This window comes from Manis javanica, chromosome 6 (assembly GCF_040802235.1).
Source record: "Manis javanica isolate MJ-LG chromosome 6, MJ_LKY, whole genome shotgun sequence".
Taxonomy (NCBI): domain Eukaryota; kingdom Metazoa; phylum Chordata; class Mammalia; order Pholidota; family Manidae; genus Manis; species Manis javanica.
The window spans coordinates 45,365,326-45,388,416 of NC_133161.1; the positions used below are offsets into that span (position 1 = coordinate 45,365,326).

A 23,091-nucleotide genomic window follows, 5' to 3' on the forward strand; every position below is an offset into this window, starting at 1 on the left:
CGGCGGCCAGGGACGGCGCGGCGCCGCGCCCGGCTCCTCCCCGCCCCGCCTCTCCGCCCGCCCCCTTTCGGGCCGCCCGGGAGGCTAGCGCGGCCGGGCGGGGCACGGCCTGCGGCGGGCGGGGTAGAACCAGGCGCGGCGTGGCGGGAGGGGCCGGACGCTCCGCGCGCGCTTCTGTCCGCCTGCCTTGTTTTATTACCGAAGCCCGAGCATCCCGCGGCCCTCCCGAGCCCGGGGCCGTCCCGGCCGGTGGCGTCAGGAGCCCCAGCCAATCACCCGAGCGTGAGGTCTGCGCCGCGGCCTGCGAGCCCGGTGACGTCGCAGCGCGGGCCCGAAACCCGCGGCTGCCCGGGCTACCGCGAGGCGGAGGAAGCTCGAAGTCGCTTCTGGCGTTTATCTGGAGTTAGGAGGCCGGGAAAGCGTTTTTCCGAATGTGATTTCAATGCAGGGGACGCCACAGAATTGCGGGTAACTTGTATTTTGAGGTTAGCAATGGAAGAGCTGAGAAAATCTAAGGGAAACGGAGCTTTTCTTTTTCAGAAATCAAAGCTCTGTCCTCCGACTGATGTAAAGAAATGTTCTCCGTAAATACGTTTGCTGAACACTGATAATGAATGTCCATTTCAAAGGATATGAAAAAGAAGATGAAAGTTTTGTTTTTGTTTTGCTTTAACATATAGCTGAGTGTTTCTTAGAAATAAACCTCATAAGACTAGCTTGAGTATTTATTCAGCTTCAATTCATACTGCATAAACTAAAGTGATCAACCTCTAGGAGAGGAAAAAATACTTTTCAGAACAACAGTACACGGCCCAATGGTTGCACCTGTTTAGTGATCACTGGCTGCAGGGGACAGGACAGGCATTGCTGGATTGCAGAAAATGCACTGAATGACCCTCCCCCGCAGGAATGAATGACTACTAACAGAGACACGTTAAATAACATTCATTCTACAAACATTCAGTCATCTTTTATCTTTACTCAGTAAGCTTTTGCTTCCGAACGACACCGTGCTAGCCCTGGGGATAAATATGAATAGTATGTGGTTCCACCCTCAAAGAACAGGCAAACTACCCAAGGGAAGTCCATGACACCATGCACCCACGGAACACACCCTGTACTCAGTGGAACAGACAGGATTCTGGAAAGTTCTCTTGCACATTTCTGGGATACGAATTCTTTTTCTTTGATTTCCCTTAATTAGAGCTGCATTCCCAAAGTGAAAGTAGAAACTCCACTTAACTTTTTGGCAGAGGCAGAGCTGGGAATGGTGATCAGCCCAAAGGCATCCAGAGCTTTGCATCTTACCTGATCTATTTCGATTGGAGTCCTCCATACCAGGAAGTTAATGCTCCTGTGTAAATTTCCTGACTTTATAATATCCTAATTCCTTTAAAACAATTCAGTTCAGTGAACACGTATGGGGTATCTTTTGGTACAAAAGATGTATATGGTCCAGTTTGTCCCATCTAGGAATGTATGGACTAACCCACTCAGGATTCTAAAATGACCCCCAAGATCCCTGCCCACCTGTTATACACATGCACCTTCTCCCAACTATTCAGTCAAACACTAGGTACTACTGTGAGGGATTTTGCAGATGTAATTAAGGTCTCAAATCAATTGACTTTGAGATAGGGAGATTGTCCTCAGTGGGTCTGACCTAATCAGGTGAGCCCTTAAAATAGAATGGGGTCTTCAGGAAAGACAATCAAAGCCTGAAGTAGATCTATCATTGGGGAGATTCTCCACTGATGGCTTTGAGATGGGAGGGGCAAGGACCAGAAAGCAGAGTCTAGGAGCTGAGAGCAACCCCTGGCTAACAGCCAGAAAGGAAAGGAGGTTTTAATCTTATGGTTGCAAGGAACTGAATTCTGTCCATGACCCTGAATGACCTTGAAAGTGGATTTTTTGCAGAGCCTCCAGAGAGCTCAGCCTGACTGATACCATGATTTCAGCCTTGGGAGACCAGTGGCTATACTGGAACTTCTCATTTATGGAATTGCAAGCTAATAAAGGCGTGTTGTCTTAAGTTGCTAAATGTGGCTTAATTTGTTATGCAGCTGTAGAAATTTAATACAAAAGATAATGGAGGAGACAGGCACATGAATTAAAAATTCAATATGCTGTTGTAAATGTTACAGAATGTTTCTTTCTTTCTTTAATATGGGTACCCCAAGATAGAGCAAGCTTTCTTGCAATTTTACCTGGTTCTGCCATCTAAAGCAGTATGCACATTAACCTAAAAGTTCCAAAAGTGAAGAGATTCCTTAAATAGGAGACTAAAATATATAAAATACGTAGTTTTTCTTCTTTTTGGAAAGGACAGTTTTAAAAATACATTTTTAAATCTAGCAACATTGCTCCAAGTGATAGATGACCATAATTACAAAGTTATATTTAACAAATACTTTTTGTTAAAAGATGAAAAGTTCTCTTGATGGAAAGCAGAATTCTGGATCTAAAGTAATTGCTTAGTGAATTGAATTGATACTGTTTGTTTCCTTAGAAAGGCACTGTATTAAAGAGCAGAAACTTTGGAGTGCTGAGTTGACTTGCACTTCTGTGATTTTAAGTTTTATGTACATCTGCAATTAATTGTCAGTTTTCTCTTCTAAAAATGGGGACAAAAGCAAGGTAAAGTATGTGAAGTCCTCCTAGAACCTGGCACATAGAATTCAGTAAATACCATTATTATTTGTAATCTGCCTCTGGGGGGTTATCTGTAGGAGAATTGGCTGATGAACTGTTAAAAATAAAATTCAGGAGTGATATAGGGTGATAGCATGGAGAGTACTGGTTGCAAATAAAAGCAAAATGTCATTTTCCCAAGCATTTAGAATAGGGTTTCTCAGTAGCAGCACTGCTGATATTTGGACCTGGAAAATTCTTGTGGGGAGTTGTCTTGTTCACTGTATATGTTTAGCAGCATCCCTGGCCTCTACCCACTAGTAGCCAGGAGCATTTCCACCCGCCTCCCCTGCCATTGTGACAATCCAAAATGTCTCTAGACATTGCCAAATGTTCCGTGGAGGGGAAAATTGCCCCCATTGGGGATTCACAGATTTAGAGAACAAAGTCTTGCACCAGTTCTGCTTAAGTCATTTTTTTTTTTTAACTAATGGAAAGGGTGTGTGCACAAAGCAGTGGAAATTAGTTCTGGAAAGTGCATCTACAGAAGTCACTGGAACCTTGGTTCCTAATGCAACTGAAAGTCAGTTGCTTAGACAGGAAGATGATCAGTCACTCTCTCCTTTCCTTTTGCACAGAGTTCTGTGAGGCATCCTATGTAGGGATGTATTTAGGCTCCAGGTATAGGAAGTGGTCATTCCAGAACTTCAGCAAGTTTTTTTGTGTAGCCTGACAGAGAAGAAACATGAAGGCCTCCTGAACCCCCTTTCTTGTTTTGCCTTTGGCCACTGTTTGGAAGTAGAGGGAAAATTTTAAAGTATTCTCATTGGTGGGCAGAGAGTTATGCAGTCTGCATTACATTTAGAGAAATGGTTCTCTTCCTGTATATGAATCTAGAATTTGTTATTTCTGAACCAGTGTTTGTCTTTCAGTGATGTGTGTTGGTAAGAAGAGAAGGCATATTCAAATCCCACACTGGCTGGGAGGTCTCAGGAGCCCAATTTGGAATTGAAAAGTCCACCTCAGATTCTTTTGCTCAAGCTGACTCTTCCACCCACCGCTGTTCCCAAAACCTCTTTAGCTTTTATTTTAGTATGAGTAAGGGTGACTTTAACACATAATTTACCATTTATTTACTCTCATGTTGTAAGTCCATTTAATTAGCCCTACCCTCTGGGAAATCTACTTCATCCGAATAGCCTTGTGGTTATGTGGTATGAAGAATAAGGCAGAAAGGGAAGTGTGGGTAGTTTCACATTCACTCTTTGAGCCCATGGTAGCCAAACTGTATCAAGAGGAACTGTAGACCCCAAGTTCTAAAGGTGGTGGTCAGTAGAGAAGTGTGTGATTTGTTAGAGGGGTGCTGGGTAAGGTGAAAGGTCTCCAGGATCTGGAGAAGCAACACCCAAAGAGGGCAACATGGGAAGGGTGAGAACCATCCCCATTCCTTTGCAATACACTCAAGAAAGGTGATACCTGGGTACTGTGGTGGGAGGATAAAGAAAGGGTAGATGTGTGAGTGAAGCTTATGTCAGTGTTTCATTGCAACTGGAGTTAGAAAAGAAATTAAATTGGAAGATCAGCAAAAATGAAAATACATGAATGAGTCATTGTGACCCAAATATTCCATAAAGCTCAGGAGAAGAGTTTAATTCAGCATTCTTGCCCTCTGACCAGAAAAATTCATTCTGAATTTTGTTTCTGAATCTGTTGATCTTAGTTTTTATATTTCTTTTTTGTTATCCTTCCAAAAGATTTGCATCTAGAATTTGCAGAAGCTCTGGGTTACATAATTTGGCTACATTTACCTTCAAAACATGTCTGTCTGGTCAAATTTGCCTAGTAAATATTTTATTTATGTCAACAAAATGGAAATAATTTGATTTGATTTTTTAAATTCCTATTTTATTAATTTTAATACTTCAGTATTGTATGTTGTTCAGTCATTCCCCTCCTGACCCTTACTTTTAGCTAAAATAGTTTTCGTGCTCCCTATTTCTAAACATTTTCAATGTCTTTCTGCTGTACAACACACAAAACTCCCCCTTTTTTTAGCAATATCTCATTGGTGGTGCTGAAAGGAGGACACAGTTTTTAAGGTGATTTAACATTTTTCTCTGTTTCCTTTCTGATAAGGATGATTAGTTCTGCTTCTGTTTTATTTGTCTGCTGAGGCTTATTAGGACCCAGTTATATTAGCTCATCCTCTAGAAAGGTGTCCCAAGGGCATTACTACAGAACTCCTATGAGGATGTCAATTTCTTCAGGGAAAAGGTGTGAATCCAGGTAATTTACTAAAGCAAAAGCTGCTGTCATTTTATTAGCAGACTGATCTCCTATGATAAGTCCATTTAATAAGACACCATAATCTGGATGACAACACAGCATGCTTTACTCCAGCCTTACCTCAAACAGAGAGTGTGCACGTCCCCAGCTACTGTGCTGGGAAAGTAGTTGATAGAGTGCAGGTAAGAGTTGTAACACAATTGAAGTAGTTTGGGTGTTAGAAAGATTTCATATCATGACTTTGCCACTTATTATGTGACCTTGGATAGGTTACCCAATCCCTATGAATCCTCATTTCCTTATCTATAAAAATGGAATAGGGTATATACTTTGTGAATTTATTGTAAGAATCTGAGAAAATAAATGTGTGTGAGTGTGTGGTAGGGGAGACAGTACAAAGAATCAGCATGGAGTTTTAAAAAATGTGAGTAATCTGACCTGTATATCCAAGTTTCTTATGGTAGTGGTTTCAGTCTGTAATGTGTATAGAGGTATTGATTAATTTTAGATTTTGTTAAATCAAGTATGCATGTTTAAAAAATTATGCAGAATCAATTAGAAATTGCATTCAGCTAATAACAAAAATCTTGACTGAAGTGACTTGAAATCTTTGTTACACGTGAATGAAATCTGGAGGTGGGAAGTTCAGAGCAGACTTGGCCATTCCTCAGTCATTAGGGCTCAAGCTCTTAATTCTGACCTACTATCTTTATGGTGTGGCTTCCATCCTCAAAGATGCCTCATGGTGCATTATGGTTTCTGGTGTTCCAGCTATCGCACCCATATTCCAAGCAGGATACAGAAGGGAAGGTCAAAGGAACATAGGCCAACTGTCATTACTCTTTTAATGAACCTCTCCAGAAGTACCAACCAACAATTTCTCATTATATGTCATGTCCCTTCTATCTGTGAGGAAAGCTCAGAAATGTAGTTTTTCAGCAAGATATATTTCCCAGTTTTACTGCTAAGGAAAAAAAGAGAATGACTACTACAGAGGCATCTAGCAGTCTCTGCCCTAAGGATAGCCACTAAATATTAGAAAAAGAATGAGAAACTTCCAAACAAGAAGAAAGGAAGATGGGGAATGAAGAAAAGCCCATCAATCCAGTAGACAGCAGAAAAGGAATGAAAAGAAGCCAAGATAAAATATAAAGAAAATGCACAAAATAAGACACAGTAAATAATTCCAGGGTAAGTGTAATCTTAATCAATGTAAATGGACTTAACCCACAGATGAGAACGTAGGTTGTCACATAGGGTAAATCAAACAAAACTCATCTGTATGTTGTTTACAAGAGAAATGCATGTTATAACAGAGGAAGCATGAAAGCAAAGGAGTGGGAAAATATATAACAGTCAAATACCTGTTACAGTAATTTTTTAAAAGGTAAAATTGTGACACATATTATATCAATAGAAAATGACACATCAAAGATTTTATTTAGCTCTTAATTAATGAAGGAATCAGTAAGATGTTATATAGGAGAATTCAAAGTATTACACTTTCATAGTTGAATCAGGAATGGATATAAAAATAGATGCAAAGCCGATTAATATCCAGTTGCATTTCTGCACACAATTTTCATTTCTACAGACTGGGATTATTTGCATTATTATCAGTTTTCTATAAAACAGCTCAAAGACAATGCAAGGCACAAACTACAGAATCAGAAACTCGGCGAGGTGTGCTGTCAAACAATGCTTAATTTTTCAGTGAGGACACCAAGTAACCTTTTGGTCTATGTCAAAATTTTCTGTAGTCTCTCATCTCCTTTTGTGATCATAGCAACCTCAAATAAAGATTATTCTTAAGTATGATTTGCAAATTCCAGGTCCATACAGTAATTTGGCCAACTACAAAATTAATCTCCATCTACAAGTTTTCATAAACAATCCCAGCATGATCTTTCAAAAGATTCTCTCTCTTCTGGTTTGGAAATTCTTGCCATCAACTGCAGTGTTTATAAATTTGACTGAATTTCTTTCTCCTTGAAATCCCCAAAATTTCTTAAGTTTCCTGGTCTGGCAGGAAGTAACCTTCCTTACCTTCTGTGAAGCTGGACTCCTATACGCCAGCCAGTTTTCTCAAGAGGGCTTTGAAAGCATCCATACATAAAAAAAGAGAGCTTTGTAAGCTCCATAAGTAGTGTTAACTTTAGTTCCCTAAAAGTAGTTGGTCATATCTGATTAAATAAGCATCATTCTCAAATATGGTATTCCAGGTAAGGCTCTGATTGCACCTAATTGATTCGCCCAATTGTAACCTGATAATAAGGAGAATAGATTCTTAGCAAACCTTTGCAAATAATTTTATTGCCATGAAAAGTAAGGAAACTCAGCAAGAGTTTCTGAATTCTGTGGGGTCAGTGAGAATCAAATATAATTTTTAAATGTTTCATTTCCGTTTACAAAAACAGAGCCTAATAACTTTTATAGGTTATAGGTAGCTTAAGAAGAAAGAAAAGGATTTATTTATACAACCAGAATATAGAACATTGAAATAAAGTCAACAACATTCCCCGCAAAAAAACAACCACAGTGAAATTTCTCTTAACAGTTCATTCAGTCTTATTTACAGTCGACCCTTGAATAACATGGGTTTGAACTTCCTGGGTCCCCTTATATGCAGATTTTTTTCAATAAATATGTTGTAAATTTTTTTTGAGATCTGCCACAATTTGAAAAAACATTTTCTTTTCTCAATTTATTATAAGAATACAGAATATAATACATATACAAATGTGTTAATCCACTGTTTATGTTATTGGTAAGGCTTCCAGTCAACAGTAGACTTGGTAAAGTTTTGGGGGAGACAAAAGTTATACACAGATTTTCGACTGAGTGGCGGTTGGTGCCCCTAGTGACTGTTACTGTTCAAGGGTCAACTGTAATTGATTTTTGTTCCATGGGTCTTGGGTTAACAGTCCTCTTAGCTGAAAACAGTCCTGGAGATTGTAACTCAGTCCACTGGTATGCTCTGAAAGTTATCTAAGGTATGCCAATTCAGAAGCCTGTACCTCAGAGGCTAAGTTTTAAAGTGTGGATAGTTTGAAGAACTTGATTCAGTCCTTTTCTAGACTGAGAAAAGGCTCTGAGACCATCCTTCTTGGGTGAAGACAAAATCTATCAGAGTCAAACACTGTCTGTAGATGGCAGAGACTTAAAACAGGCTGTGCTTAATTTTTGACCAGTAACCTTAAAATGTGAAAGGTCTGATGAGGGGTACTGAATAAATGATGATGTTTCTGTGGCATGCCAATGAAAGAAAAGCCATTCCAAAACAGAAAAAAATAGAAAAACTGTCCTTAAGGATAATGATTAAGCTTATATTTGAAGAAACCCAATCATAAAAATAGAGAAACATAATTTTTTTAGAGGAAAAAAAACTTAGGATATAACATGATCACAAAACATATCAAAAATGTTCTAAAAATAATAAGTAAAGAGATTCAGGAGTAGGGTCTAGACAACTGTCTTTTTATAAAACTCCACAGGGAAATCTGATGGGCATCCCCATCTGGAAACCACAGCCTAGAAAATATTAGATTCAAATTAAAGAAATAAGACTGTGGCTAGGCTAAGGTAACATGTGAAATAGTAAATGAAATTGTGATTGACAACACTATACTGTTGTTCTCTAACATCATCAGGCAAAGTGTTGCCAAGATTCCAATATATATAGAAAAACACAACCCAACAATTTCCTAAGAGTTTTTTTTAGTATTTTCCTTGCAGGTAAAAACAAATTAAGTTCAGATAGGCCTTGACAAATCTCCAGGAACCCCTAGAAAGCCTACTGTTTCTGAAAGATTTATATTAACAACATTTTATCTGGACAAATTTAGCCTAGAGAAAGCTGAGCTTTTCTGATTTGACAACTGTTCTCCTACAATACTCATTGTATTCAATTCAGCTCCTCTGCCCATTTTTTTTTTTAGAGGGCATCTCTCATATTTATTGATCAAATGGTTGTTAACAACAATAAAATTCTGTATAGAGGGGTCAATGCTCAATGCACAATCATTAATCCACCCCCAGCCTAATTCTCGTCAGTCTCCAATCTTCTAAAGCATAACGAACAAGTTCTTACATGGTGAACAAATTCTTACATAGTGAATAAGTTCTTACATGGTGAACAGTACAAGGGCAGTCATCACAGAAACTTTCAGTTTTGATCACGCATTATGAATTATAAACAATCAGGTCAAATATGAATATTCATTTGATTTTTTATACTTGATTTATATGTGGATCCCACATTTCTCCCTTTATTATTATTATTATTTTTATTTTTAATAAAATGCTGAAGTGGTAGGTAGATGTAAGATAAAGGTAGAAAACATAGTTTAGTGTTGTAAGAGAGCAATTGTAGATGATCCGGTGTGTGCCTGTAGACTATGTGTTAATCCAAGCTAGACAAGGGCATTAAAACATCCACGGATTCCTCTGCCCATTTTTTAATTGGATAATTTGCTTTTTGTTTGTTGAGGTGTGTGAGCTCTTTATATATTTTGGATGTCAACCCTTTATCGGATCTCTCCTACAATACTAACACATAGAACAAACCTAGCACTCTCTTTGTATAAGGTGAAAGAACAAGTCTTTGTGATTTCCAGAAGCCCCCCCTAGGATATTTCAAGATGGTTTTCGGTGTAAAAACTTTCTTGATTTTTTGTATAATTAAAAAATGATTAAAATGTTAGAATTTTTGTTATGTATATTTTACTACAATAAAAATACTAAAAAGTTTAAAAATATGATTGAATAATGGTTCCCCCAAATCCTGATTTTACTGTACTTTTTCTAATTTTAAGATCTAATTTCTGGGAGGACAAAAATAAAAAACTTGTCAGAAGATATTTGGATATGTGATTGTCATAGCATCATCAGTGCCTTAGAAATAATAGCTGTTATCTATTTAGAGTCGAAATAAGCATTTAAAAATAAATGTAGATGGTAACATGATTAAAAAGAACCTTTGTTCTTTCACAAGAGTTGAAGAACTTTTTTTTCTTCTTTACATAATCAAGTATATAGTAAAGTCAACATAAAGCACAGAAAATTATGCTGGGAAGAAGACCCAGAATCTTTGCTATCCAGGCAGATTACACAGCAAGTAAACCTTACGCATGGTAGGCCAAGGTGTCACTCAGTAAACTAAGGCCTGACAAGCCTACCAAAACCGGGCAAACTTTGCTAAGATTTTAATACATTACAGAGCTATTTTTCAGACTCAAGTATTATCAACTAAGGCAAAAAACATTCACTTTACAAGTTTTGTCCTTTTTTATGCTTTTTCCAAAAAGAAACAAACTGCCATTTAACTTTAGAACAGATCTTAGGGGGTCTGTAAAGTCAGAACTAATTTTATGATAATACTAAGATGTTAATACCAAGACCAAAGACACCACAAAAAAGAAAATTAAAGACCCATATCCCTGATTGAACATAGATGCAAAAATCCTCAACGAAATATTAGCAAACCAAATTAAAAAATACATCAGAAAGATCACCTGTCATGACCAAGTAGGATTTATTTCAGGGATGCAAGAAGATACAGTATTTGAAAATCAATCAATATCATCCACCACATCAACAAAAAGGACAAAAATCACATGATCATCTCAATAGATGCTGAAAAAGCATTTGACAAAATTCAACATCCATTTAAGATAGAAATTCTCAACAAAATGTGTATAGAGATTACATACTTCAGTATACTAAAGGCCATATATGACAAACCCACAGCCAACATCATACTTAACAGCTAAAGCTTTTCCTCTAAGATCGGGAACAAAACAAGGATGCCCACTCTCCCCACTTTTATTCAACATAGTACTGGAGTTTCTAGCCACAGCAATCAGACAACCCAGAGAAATAAAAGGCATCCAGATTGGTAAGGAAGAAGTTAAACTGTCCTGTTTGCAAATGACATGATATTGTACATAAAAATATCTAAAGAATCCACGCAAAAAGTACTAGAACTAATCATTGAATTCAGCAAAGTTGCAGGAGACAATATTAATACACAGAAATCTGTTGCATTCCTATACACTAATGATGAGCTAACAGAATGAGAAATCAGGAAAACAACTTCATTCACAATTGCATCAAAAAGAATAACATACCTAGGAATAAATGTAACCAAGGAAGTGAAAGATCTATACCCTGAAAACTACAAGACACTCATGAGAGAAATTAAAGAAGACACTAATAAATGGAAATCTATCTCTATATATACACAATGGAATATTCAGCCATAAGAAAAAAACAAATCCTACCATTTGCAACAACATGGATGGAGCTAGAGGGTATTATGCTCAGTGAAATAAGCCAGGCAGAGAAAGACAAGTACCAAATGATTTCACTCATTTGTGGAGTATAACAACAAAGCAAAACTGAAGGAACAAAACAGCAGCAGACTCATAGACTCCAAGAAGGGACTAGCGGTTACCAAAGGAGAGGCGTGGGGAGGGCGAGTGGGGAGGGAGGGAGAAGGGGATTAAGGGGCACTATAATTCACAATCACCATATAGGTAGGCCACAGGGAAGGCAGTACAGCACGAAGACAAGTAATGACTCTAGCACATTACTACACTGATGGACAGTAGCTGTAATGGGATGTGGGGAGGGGACTTCATAATATGGGTGAATGTTGAAACCACAATATTGTTCATGTGAAACCTTCATAAGATTGTATATCAATGATACCTTAATTAAAAAAGTAATACTACTAAGATGTTATTTATGTTAACTTGGAATGCGTTTATCATTGCTATGTCAAATGAATCAATAGGTATTTTTTAAATGTCTTAGTTTCTACCTTTTATAAAGTAAATATTGATAGTTATAATGCATATAAACAGAAGTTCTTTGGTACCCCTCAATAAATCACGAGTATAAAAGGAGTCCAGAAACTAACAAAGTGTTTTTGGATATATTTACTCTTTTTTCTTGGAAAACAAAAGCACATATATAGTTGTATTTCTTTGTCACTGCTGTTCCCGGAGATGAGACTCCTTGATTGACAGACCTACCACATCATTTAGAATAGGGAGCAGGTATTCTCTGCACCAAGCATGTTGTTAATAGTTTTCATGAAAAGGCAGCCTTTTTTTTAGCAGGAAAGATAGCAGACCAGCATTCAAAAAAACCTTAGTTTTACTTCTGGCTCTGCCACCTCCTATCTGTGATCTTTGGCAGGTGAGTTTGCTTCCTCAGACATCATTCTGAGGTGGTTAAGTGCTGGTTAAATTAAAATGAGTCTATAAAAGGAATGGGTTGGGTTAGATGATTTCAGACCTAAATGATTAGAACTGTGTTTCATGAATTCAGAAAGGATAAAGGTTTATTCTGTTTGGGGCTCCAAACAAGATGGAGAAATAGGAGCTAGTAGTTTTAGTCAATGGTCTTGGCTTGTTGATAACAGAAACTCATTCATGCTAGCTTAGGCAAAAGAAAAAAAAAGTCAGGAGAATTTATATATAAAAATCCAGGGCATCTCACAGAACCCAAGGACAAGAGTGGACCTCATGACAGCCAAGAACAAGGAACGGGAAACTACCAGTAACCATCGTTTCTTCTCTCTCCCTCCTTCCCTCTCTCTTTCAATCTCTCTCTCACTCTCCCACCTTGTCCCTCTCTCCAGCTAGCTCTCTTTCTGATATCCTTTACTCTGCATGTCAATTCCTTTCTTCTCTTTAAATGTACACTTTCTCTGCTTCTCCTGGTAGGTGGATGAGAATGGTCTTCCTTTATGGTATCTTCAGCTCATCAGTTGCCATAATCCTCATTCTGGCTAAAAGGCAGAGTCACTCTGAATTCCAACTGCAATCTAACTGCCTCACCTCAGGCTAGGTGTCCATTTGTGGGCAGCAAAATAGGGTCATCAGTCACAGACATGGCTGCCTCATGGAGATGGAGATGTTCTCAATGATAGGGGGCACTGAACTGGGAAGACCCCCCCAAAGGTGTCTATTTCAACAGTTAGGGTAACTGTTCTTACAGACAAGTGCAGTTAACTGCTGTTAATTAGGACATACTTCACAAGAAATAACAAGTGTTGGCGAGGATGTGGAGGAAAGGGAGCCCTTGTGCACTGTCGGTGGGAGTGTAAACTGGTGCAGCATGGAACACAGCATGACGTTTCCTCAAAAAATTAAAAGTACAACTCGATACGATCCATCAATTCTACTTCTGTGTATTTATCCAAAGGAAATGAAAACATTAAGTCAAAAACATATATGCACCTCCAAGTTCACTGCAGCATTAGTTACAATAGTTAAGATATGAAAGCAACCTAAGTGTCCATCAATAGATGAATGGATAAAGGAAATGTAGGAAGTCTTGCCATTTGAGCGGATATGGATGGACCTTGAGGGCATTACATTAAGAGAAGTAAGTCAGAGAAAGGCAGAATCACTAGGCATTTCACATTTACATTCTCATCTCTGGTCATAGCTCTTACAGTTCTTTATATATAAGTATAAATATTACATATATATAGAAGTAAACCTGGACATTTTATAGAGGAGTCAGACAATATGTGGCCTTTTGTATCTGGCTTCTTTCACTTAGCAAAATGTTTTAGTCTATGTTGTAGCATATATCAGTACTTCACTCCTTTACATGGATCAATAATATTGCATTATACACATATATCACATTTTATTTTTCCACCCAAAGGATGACATTTGGGTCATTTCCACCTTTTGGCTATTGTGAATAGTGCTGCTGTGAGTATTTGTGTATGAGCTCTTGATTGAATACCTATTTTCAATTATTTTTGGCATATACCTGGGTAAAAGTGGAATTGGTAGGCCATAGGTAATTCTATGCTTAATTTATTAAAGGGCTGCCAAACAGTTTTCTGCAATGGCTGCACAATTTTACCTTCTCACCAGCAATGTATGAGGGCTCCAATTTCTTCAGATCCTTGTCCACTTTTATTTTCCATTTTTTGGACGATAGCTCTCCTAGGGAAAATGAAAAGGTATCTAATTGTGGTTTTGATTTGCATTTCCATGATAATTAAGTTCTTAGGTTTTTGATTGCACAGAAAAGATGGTTTACTCTCAGAGGCCTGGATTATATCTTAGAGGTTTCACGTTCTCAGGTCTGAGAATACAGTAGGTGATTAATTATTACCTGTTGACAAGTCTTTCATTCTGCAAACATTTATCAAGAGAGTCTGAGCTTTGTGTATCAGCTCAGCACCAATCAAACAGTTATATTTAGTCTCAGGAAATCAGAAGATCAGAGTACATAGACACATGGTAAAGAATCTGTGGCAACAGGCTCTTAAGCTGGCAAATTCACTCCTCAACATGAAGCAGCAGCTGACGATTTTGAGTCTTCCACTGCACCAAATGGTGGCTGAGGGTCAATTACAGTCAAAAGAGTTACTGGCTGCTGTTTCCATCTTCCATTCAGTTTTAATAAAATGTGTCTTGGAAGAAAGCTCTTAAGGCAGATGGGTGCCTACTTCCCAGAGGTGTTCGGTGGGTTGATGTGAGCCGAACAAGCCACAAAGATAAGCTTCTGCCCTAACTGACAGTCAGGTGCTCTTATTAATGACTTTTTCTCTGAGCATTTACTACATGTAAGGTACTATCCCAGGCATTTTATTAATAGCTGAGAACATAATGCACAGCTTTCAGACACTATCTCAATTTTAATAATAGCTCTTTCCCCTGTTGCAGCACTGGTTAAGTCTGGGTTCAGATTTGAGCTCTGCCACTTATTAGCTATGAGACTCAACTTCTGCGAGCCTCAGTTTTCTAATCTGTAAAGAGAGAAATTAAAATGCCCATTCTTAGGGTTGTTTTCAGGATGAGCTAAAATAACTTGCTACAATGTCTGGTACATGGAGAGAAGTCAATACATGTTAGTTCTCTTTGCCTTTACTTAAAAGTAGGGATATAATAGAAATTATTCCTCCTAGTTGGTAGATGGGAGAAGTGAAGCACAGCCTCACAGGAAACAAAAAGCCATCTTTGGAGTGTCTTCCCAGCTCACAGCCATTTCCGACTCCCCGGGGACTGTGCCCTGAACCAGGGTGATGAGCCCACAGCGGTCATGTTTGCACCACAAGCCCTGCCCCTTGGATCACCACTGATTGAATTGAGGGAGACAGAAATGGGACTAAAGGGGGTCAGTCATATTCTTGTGCAAGGAATTGAAGACAAGAGACAGTTAGAATCTGTAGGTGGCTAAAACTATGTCACATAACTTAGGAGCTAGATACCACTATATTCTGGCATCTGGATGGGGGAAGTAGAGAAAACTGGTCCTCAGAGAGAAGAGGGAAATAGATGCAGAGAAGCAGCAATGAGAGCTGAGAAAAGAACCCCAGTGGCTTTCTAACACCTGGTTCCAGACCTTTCTGAGCCTAGCTCACTTTTTCCCTTGGATTGCATGAGATACCCACCAGCATACTTAAAATAAATTCCCTCATGTTGCTTCTCAAACTTTGGTGGGCAAGATTTTCATAGGCCATGCATTCAAATGGACAAGCGATTGAACTTTATTTTCCTGTAACGCAATTAAATTTTTAGCCCTCATTCCACCTGATGACAGAAAAGCAATCAAGGAAACTTTGGGAAAACTCAGTCATCTCAGTTATATGCCTGTCATCTCAGGCATTTTAGGTCTCACTTAATTCAGGAAATTCTCGCAGATTTTCTTCTGCCCATATAGTCATCTCTGGGCTTCCTGGACATTCTGTGTCTCAGGGGAGGCATTTAGTCCATGGTCAGGTGTAACTGAGATGTGATACATTCCATCTGATATGGGGTCATCGTGTTCTGCAGGCCACTCTCTACCACCTTATTCTGCATGACAGCCCTCCACAGGTCTTGGCCATTTTCAGACATTTTTGTGCCCCTTTTAGGAACTCACCAGCATCTAAATGTTTTATGTCTTTTTTTTTTTTTAGCTAAAGACTGGGCAACTTTAATCTGCAGGAAGTAGAGTCATCTAATTGTTCTTCTTTCTAGTTTCTTGTTTACTGCCTAACTTTGTGCATTGATCTTTTTAGGAGACAGTCTTTTGAAACTTGAAATTCATTTTTCTCTCATAAATCATGGCAGTTACAAATTAAAAGTGTTAGATTTTAAGACTATTGTTTCTATATAAATTTCAAGACCCTAACTTGGAACTAACTTGAATTTCAAGAACCTGATTTGGAACTAAATCTATCTGGCCAAGACATTGCATAATGGTGACTTAACCAGGGAGGGCCAAAGAGAAACAGAGGACATGCACAGTCCATCATGCTGCATGACTTTGAACTAATTTCTTGATTACTGTGAGCTGAAAACCCTGGTCTTCCAAAAATGCTTTCCATCCTTCAATCCTGCCTGCCTCTTTCAGTTTCCCGGATTATCTCCTCCATAATGTGAAATCTGCCTTCCACAAACATTATGACATTTGGGGCATGGATGCTAGAGGGCAGATGGAAAGGCCGTGCCGAAGTTAGACCTATATTTGTAAGACCAGGTGAAACCCAATGTCCATTCTCCTAAAGTCAAACTGCTTTTAGAAGGAGAGCAGGAGCAGGGCATTTCACAGAGCATCCTTGTCGTTCCCCAACTTTGGTTTCAGGTCATCTTTATACCCGGTCCAAGGAGATGTTCACCATTAAGTTCTGTTCTCTCAGAGCTCACACACAGTAACAGTGTTGGGAGACCACTTTAGACACTCCTCATTTCAATGAGAGAGCAATTTCAACAAGAAAGCCAGGACGTGGGAAGCATCTAAGATTTAGTTGCAGCCAGTTGGGGACAAGACAATATAATCAGAATATAACTAGTTACTCAAAGTAGTTAATGAAAATCAATTCTATGGAAAAGACACAACATTATCTTGCTTTAAATGTAAGGCATTTATCAGTGGCCCAAAGTCAGTTAGGATTATAGAGCTTTTAGAGTAGGTATTCCCTTTTTTATTTCTAGGTTTCAGGGCACAGAAATGTAAATTTGATGAATTTTAGTGATATAATGAAAGTAGAATATGTCAGGTGAAAAAGGTAGTAAACAGATGTACCCTTATAAATCCAGTTATGTAATAAGTACATACACATACATGTATATCCAGATACATCTAAGACTAAAAGGAGGAAACACATAAACAGTGGTTACTTCTAGTAGTGGTATCATAAGCAGTTTATATTTTCCTCTTAACATTTTTATACATGTCCCAAAATTTTTTATTATTCTTATCAAGAGAAAATAATTAAAATCATACTTTTTTAAAGGATGAAATGAGACTTTCAATTCTTATAAGGTGAAGGGAAAAGGAATAATCTGAAAACTCTCTTGCCACATTGCCTAGAAATATTTGATAAAATATAGCAAAAATTATTTTAAGTGCATGAATGAACCAGCCAGACAGAAAGTCCTAAATGTGTTAGTAACAAGGAAAGTGAGTGGAAAGGATGTGGATGCTGCCATAGCTGGGGTGAGGACTCAGGATTCCTGAGTAAGGCAATTTTAAAGAGCCACACTCTCACTGATTAAGTAGATCAGGAAAAACATTGATCCACTGGCACAGAGACAGAAAGGTGTTTGTATGCTTCTGCTTGGGTGGGGAAAATGTCCATCTGAGAAACAAAATCTTCATGTCTGTTTCTACCCCAAATTAGAGGTTCAGTCTGCAGATGATCCAGGAACTATGAAGACAAATGACCTCCAAGATGCTTAGTGACCAAAAAGATGGTCCAGGTATGGCAAGCTCTCTGTGGCAAATGCAACACAGCTCTTGAGGGACACACTCAAAACTCAGGCCATATGGGATTATCACAGAAAATCAGGCTCTTCTAAAGATGAGCTCACCAACAAAATGTGAAATGTAGAAGGACAAAATCCTCCTCAAGAGTCAGCAGACACAATAATAGCACCAAAAGATTCCCTAAAATTTCCCATAATAGAATGACAATTTGAAAGAGGAAAGTGAGTGGACTGGATGTGGATTCTGCTTAAATTTAATCATGCTTAAAGAGAATATAATCATGCTTAAAATTATTTAAGGCCTAAAAGATGTAATTAAAACATCAAGAAAGGAGCAAGTCCTGTGAAAGGCACTATTGCATCATAATTTTGAGCAGAGAATGTGGAGCTAAACTGCTGGGTTCAAATCCCAGCACTACTACCTTGAGCTGTATGGTACCACCTACTAGCTTGATTTATTGATTACTGTGAGTTGAAAACCCTGACATCCCAAGAATGTCTTCCATCCTTTGACTCTGCCTGCCTCTTAGAATTTCCAAAAGTATCTCCTCTGTAATGTTCAAGCTGCCTTGCCACAATCCTTGATAATTGAGGCAAGTCACGTAATATTTCTGTGCCTCAGGTACTTCCTCTATAAACTTGGAATAGTAATGGTACCTACATCAGTGGGGTGTTGTGAGCATTGTGTGTTCATATATATATATAAAGTGCTTAGAAGACTGTCTATCAAACTATATAGAAAATAGATATATATTTTATCAGTATTATAAGTATCTCCAAGACTTTAAAAACAGACTCTCAGATATCAGACACAAAAACCTAACCATATACTCTTCACAACAGGTGCACTTAAAATCTAATTACTCAGAAAGACTGACAATAATGGAATGGCAAAAAATATTATTATAACAGGTAAAAATACATTTAAAAAAATTGACAGCATGTTACTTAGTAGCCATAACAGAGGCCAGAAGACAGTGTAATAATGTTGATATTAAACTAAAGTGTAAGTGGAAAAAGACTTTAAACAAACAAGAATAAATTTTTAAAATTAAAAAATTTTTTAGGGTTACATGATTTCCTTCATTTGTGGAGTATAACAAGAAAGCAAAACTGAAGGAGCAAAACAGCAGCAGACTCACAAACTCCAAGAAAGGACTAGTGGTTACCAAAGGGGAGGGGTGTGGGAGAGCGGGTGCGGAGGGAGGGAGAAGGGGATTGAGAGGTATTATGATTAGTGCACATGGTGTGGGGGGATCATGGGGAAGACAGTGCAGCACAGAGATTGTCTTCTACAAGTAGCAACTCTGTGGCATCTTACTCCACTGATGGCAGTGACTGCAATGGGGTATGGAGGGGGACTCGATAATATGGGTGAATGTAGTAACCACATTGTTTTTCATGTGAAACCTTCATAAGAGTGTGTATCAATAATACCTTAATAAAAAAATTGTATACAAAAAATTTTTTTAGGGTTAAAGAAGGTACCCGCAAAACAAAAACTTCAAAAATTCACTGAAATACTCAACAGTTCTTATGTTATACACTAAACAACACAGCATAAGTGACAGAATAAGATGGTAAAACAGACAAATTCACATTCAGAATGTGGCAGACAAAACTAGAATTTGAGAGATTTGAACAACACAATTTACATGACTCAGTGTATACCAAAAAAGTCAAGGTTTTCTGACTATGAAGTACTACCATTTTAAATAAGTTAATAAAAAGAAAGTCCCTCAAAAAACATAAAAACACACTTCTAAATAGCTTATATGTAAAAAAAAACTATGGGAAATGAGTACACAGCACTAAAAGACAATGACAACACATAGTAAGATGTGGGGTGCAGCTAGAGTAGAACTTGAGTCATTTATGACCTTACTTGCATAAGTTAGAAAGAAGCAAGCTTGAAAGTAATAAGAGAAATACCCATTTTCCAGTAGAAGCTGGGAAATAATAAGAGTAAAAACAAATGAGCAGAATAGAAAACTAAGAATACAGAAAAATCACAGAACTGAAAGTTGTTGAAAAGGTTAAAAATGAGATGACACAAAAGCCATAGCAATCTTGAAAAAGAATAAGTTGGAGGATTTATACTTCCCAATTTCAAAATTTACTGCAAAGCTATGGAAATCAAGATAGTGTGACATTAATAAACTGTTACATCAATAGTCAATCGATTCTTGACAAGCATGCCAAGAAAATTCAATGGGAAAGGAGCAGTCTTTTCTATAAATTGTGCTGGGACAACTAGATATCCACATGCAAAGGAATGAAATTGGTCCTATATCTTATATCACATATAAAATTTAACTCAAAATGGATCATAGGTCTAAAACACTTAGAAGAAAACACAGGAGGAAAATTTCATAATCCGAGACAATGACTTCTTAGCTACAATACCAACAGCCCAAGCAATAAAATAAAAAATTAGATGAATTAGACTTCATCAAAATTTAAAAATTCTGTGCTTCAAATGATGGTTTCAAAAGAGTGAAAAGAAAACCTAGACTGTGACAGGATATTTGAAAGTAATGTGAAAAGAGACTTGTAACCAGAATATATAAAGAACTCTTACAACTCAATAATATGAAAATAAATAACTCAATTAAAAATCAGGGAAAGGATTTGAATAGATATTTCTCTAATGAAGATACACAAATGGCCAATAAGCACATGAAAAGATGCTCAACATCATTAGTCATCAGAGAAAAGCAAATCAAAACCATAGATGCCACTTCACCACCCACTAAGATGGCTATAATAAAATTTTTTAAGAAGAGATAATAACAAATGTTGGTGTGGAAGTGAAGAAATTGGAACCCTCATATATTGCTGGTGTATTATAAAATGGTGCAACCACTTTAGAAAACAGTTTGGCAGTTACTCTAAATGTTAAACAAGGAGTTACAGGACCAAGCAATTTTGCTCTGAGGTATAAGTCAAGAGAAATGAAAACATGTCCACACAAAGAATGTATATAAATATTCACTACAGCATTATTCATAACAGTCAAAATATGGAAACATTCAAGTGCCCTTCAACTGGTGAATATATAAACAAAATGTGGCATAACCATATAATGGAACACTTTTCAGCAATAAAGCAGAATGAAGTAGCGATACATACTACAATATGAATGAACCTCAAAAACATGCTAGGTGAAAGAAGCCAGTTGTGAAAGACCACATGTTGTAAAATTTCACTTATATGAAAGGTCCAGAATAGGAAAACCCACAGAGGCAGAAAGCAGATTAGTGGTTGCCTAGGGCTGGAGGAGAGCAATATGGGAAGTGACTGCTTAATGGGCACAGGGTCTATTTGGGGTGATAAAAATGAATCTAAAATTAGATTATTATAAGGCCTGCACAAGTTTGTAATTACAATAAAAACCACTGAATTGTACACTTTAAGTGGGTGGATTTTTGGGTATGTGAAGTTTACTCAATACAATTACATTTTGAAAAATTAAATAAGATGACATTAAATGTAATGCGGTATCCCAGATTGGATCCTGTAACAGTAAAAGATATCAGTGAAAGACCTGGTACAATCTGATTAATCTCTCTACTGTAATTAAGTGTTATATGAAGGTAACTGTACTAACATTAATTTCCTAACAAATGTACATGATACGTGAGGTGTTAACATCAGGAAAGATGGGTGAAGTTTATATAGGAACTCTGTATTACCTCTGCAACTCTTCTGTAAATCTGAAATTATTCCAAAATAAAAGTAAAAAGTAACCATGGCAAATCTTTAGTGTACTTGGTGCAGAGATACAGAGATAAAGATAAGGAGAGGAGGAGTAAGAGAGGAGGCACAAATGAACAGTTAGGAATGACACAGGATATAACTACAAAATAGTGGAGATGTAGTCATAATACTAAGAACAATTACGTACAGTGCTGTGCAAGGTAGGTTCCTTCACTGTCACCACCTGTCAGGTCTCTAGGTTCAGGACGAATTCTACGATGTGAAAGGAACAGGCTCTACTGGGAAAAATCTACAACACAAGTGTCAAAGGAGAGAGACAAGATAGAGGCTCACTGTGCTCCCGTCACTGCATGGAGGGTCATTTCAGGACCTGGGTGATGAGCTTGTCAGTGTGTGGCAAACAGACTGCTTGGCAAAATGATCTGGATATAAATGCTTGTTTATAGCAGTATCCAGCACCTGGAGAATTGGGGTGCAGCAGCTGGTTGTGGGAAGCTATAGGCCCTCTGGCCAAAAGAAGGGAACTACTGGTCTTGTGGGAGGCTGAATTTGGGTGCAGTCCCTTCCTCTAGGAGAAGGTGGGGCTGTCCTAGCAGGCTTCCTGTCCAGTCTGATCAGAGTAAGCTCTCAGAGTTATTTGTGCACAACTCTACTTGATATTCATAACCAGTAAATTGAAAATATATACAAGATGCACAGTTTCTTAGAAAAATATAACTTAATAAAACTACTCAAGAATATACATTTTGGTTAGAGTTATAACTTAAATCAGAAATTTAAAAATCTACCCACTTCCCCTTAAAAAAAAAAATGAAACAACCTGTTAAGCCCAGAAGATTTTACCACTCAGACCCAAACTTCAAAGAACAGATAATCATTCTCTTAAACAAACCATTTCAGTGAACATAAAATGAGGGAACACTGCCCACCTCATTCTATGAAATAAAATAATTCTTGTGGCAAAATCAGATAAAGATACTATGAGGAAGTAATAATTAAAACATAATCCCACTTCTAAATACAGATGTAAGATTCCTAAAACATTAGTCAACTGAATGCGGGGAAATGCCTACTAAAAATACATTATTACTAAGTTGGGTTCAACCTAGGAATGCAAAGATGATTAAAATCAGAAAGACTATTAATGAGACTTACCATATGAACTGGTTAAAGGAGGAAACTGTATAATCATCTCAGTAAATGTAGAAAAACTTTTGATAATATTCACATTGTTTCATAATGAATACCCATAGCATACTGAAATAGAAAGCAACTTCTTTAGCCTGGTAAGACAAAATTATAGCAATCTGAAAACTTAAATAGCAAAAATTATATATAATTGTGGAATATGGAAAGCAATCTCTTTCAGATCAGGAACACAATGAAGATTTATCTATCACCATTTCTATTTAACATTATACGGTGCTTTTCACTAGTGTGATAAGACAAGAAAAAAATAAAATTTCAAAAGATCAGGAAGGAAAAAAATAAGAAATACAAAGGAATCTATAAAATACTAGAAATAAGAGGGTATCAAGGTTAGTTCACATGGTATGGGGAAGACAGTGTAGCACAGACAAGTAGTGATTCGGTGACATCTTACTACACTGATGGACAGTGCCTGCAATGGGTTATGGGGGGGCCTCGATAATATGGATGAATGTAGTAACCACATTGTTTTTCTTGTGAAACCTTCATAGGAATGTATATCAATGATACCCTAATA

At 37.6% G+C, this 23,091-nt stretch overlaps 1 protein-coding gene across 4 annotated transcripts in view; it reads right to left on the minus strand.

Moving 5' to 3' along the window:
- Window positions 1–6,109: 6,109 nt before the first annotated feature.
- The window catches only part of PLEKHA8 (pleckstrin homology domain containing A8), a 111,504-nt gene continuing 94,522 nt past the window's right edge, over window positions 6,110–23,091 (minus strand). For 2 of the 4 annotated variants that reach the window (XM_073238653.1, XM_037027379.2), the window contains one exon: window positions 6,116–13,892. In XM_073238653.1, the coding sequence (XP_073094754.1) occupies window positions 13,756–13,892 (137 nt within the window). In that variant the 3' untranslated portion in view covers window positions 6,116–13,755. Of the gene's footprint in view, window positions 13,893–23,091 lie in introns of all 4 variants that reach the window. The other 2 variants (XM_073238654.1, XR_012132233.1) reach the window with 2 other exon arrangements.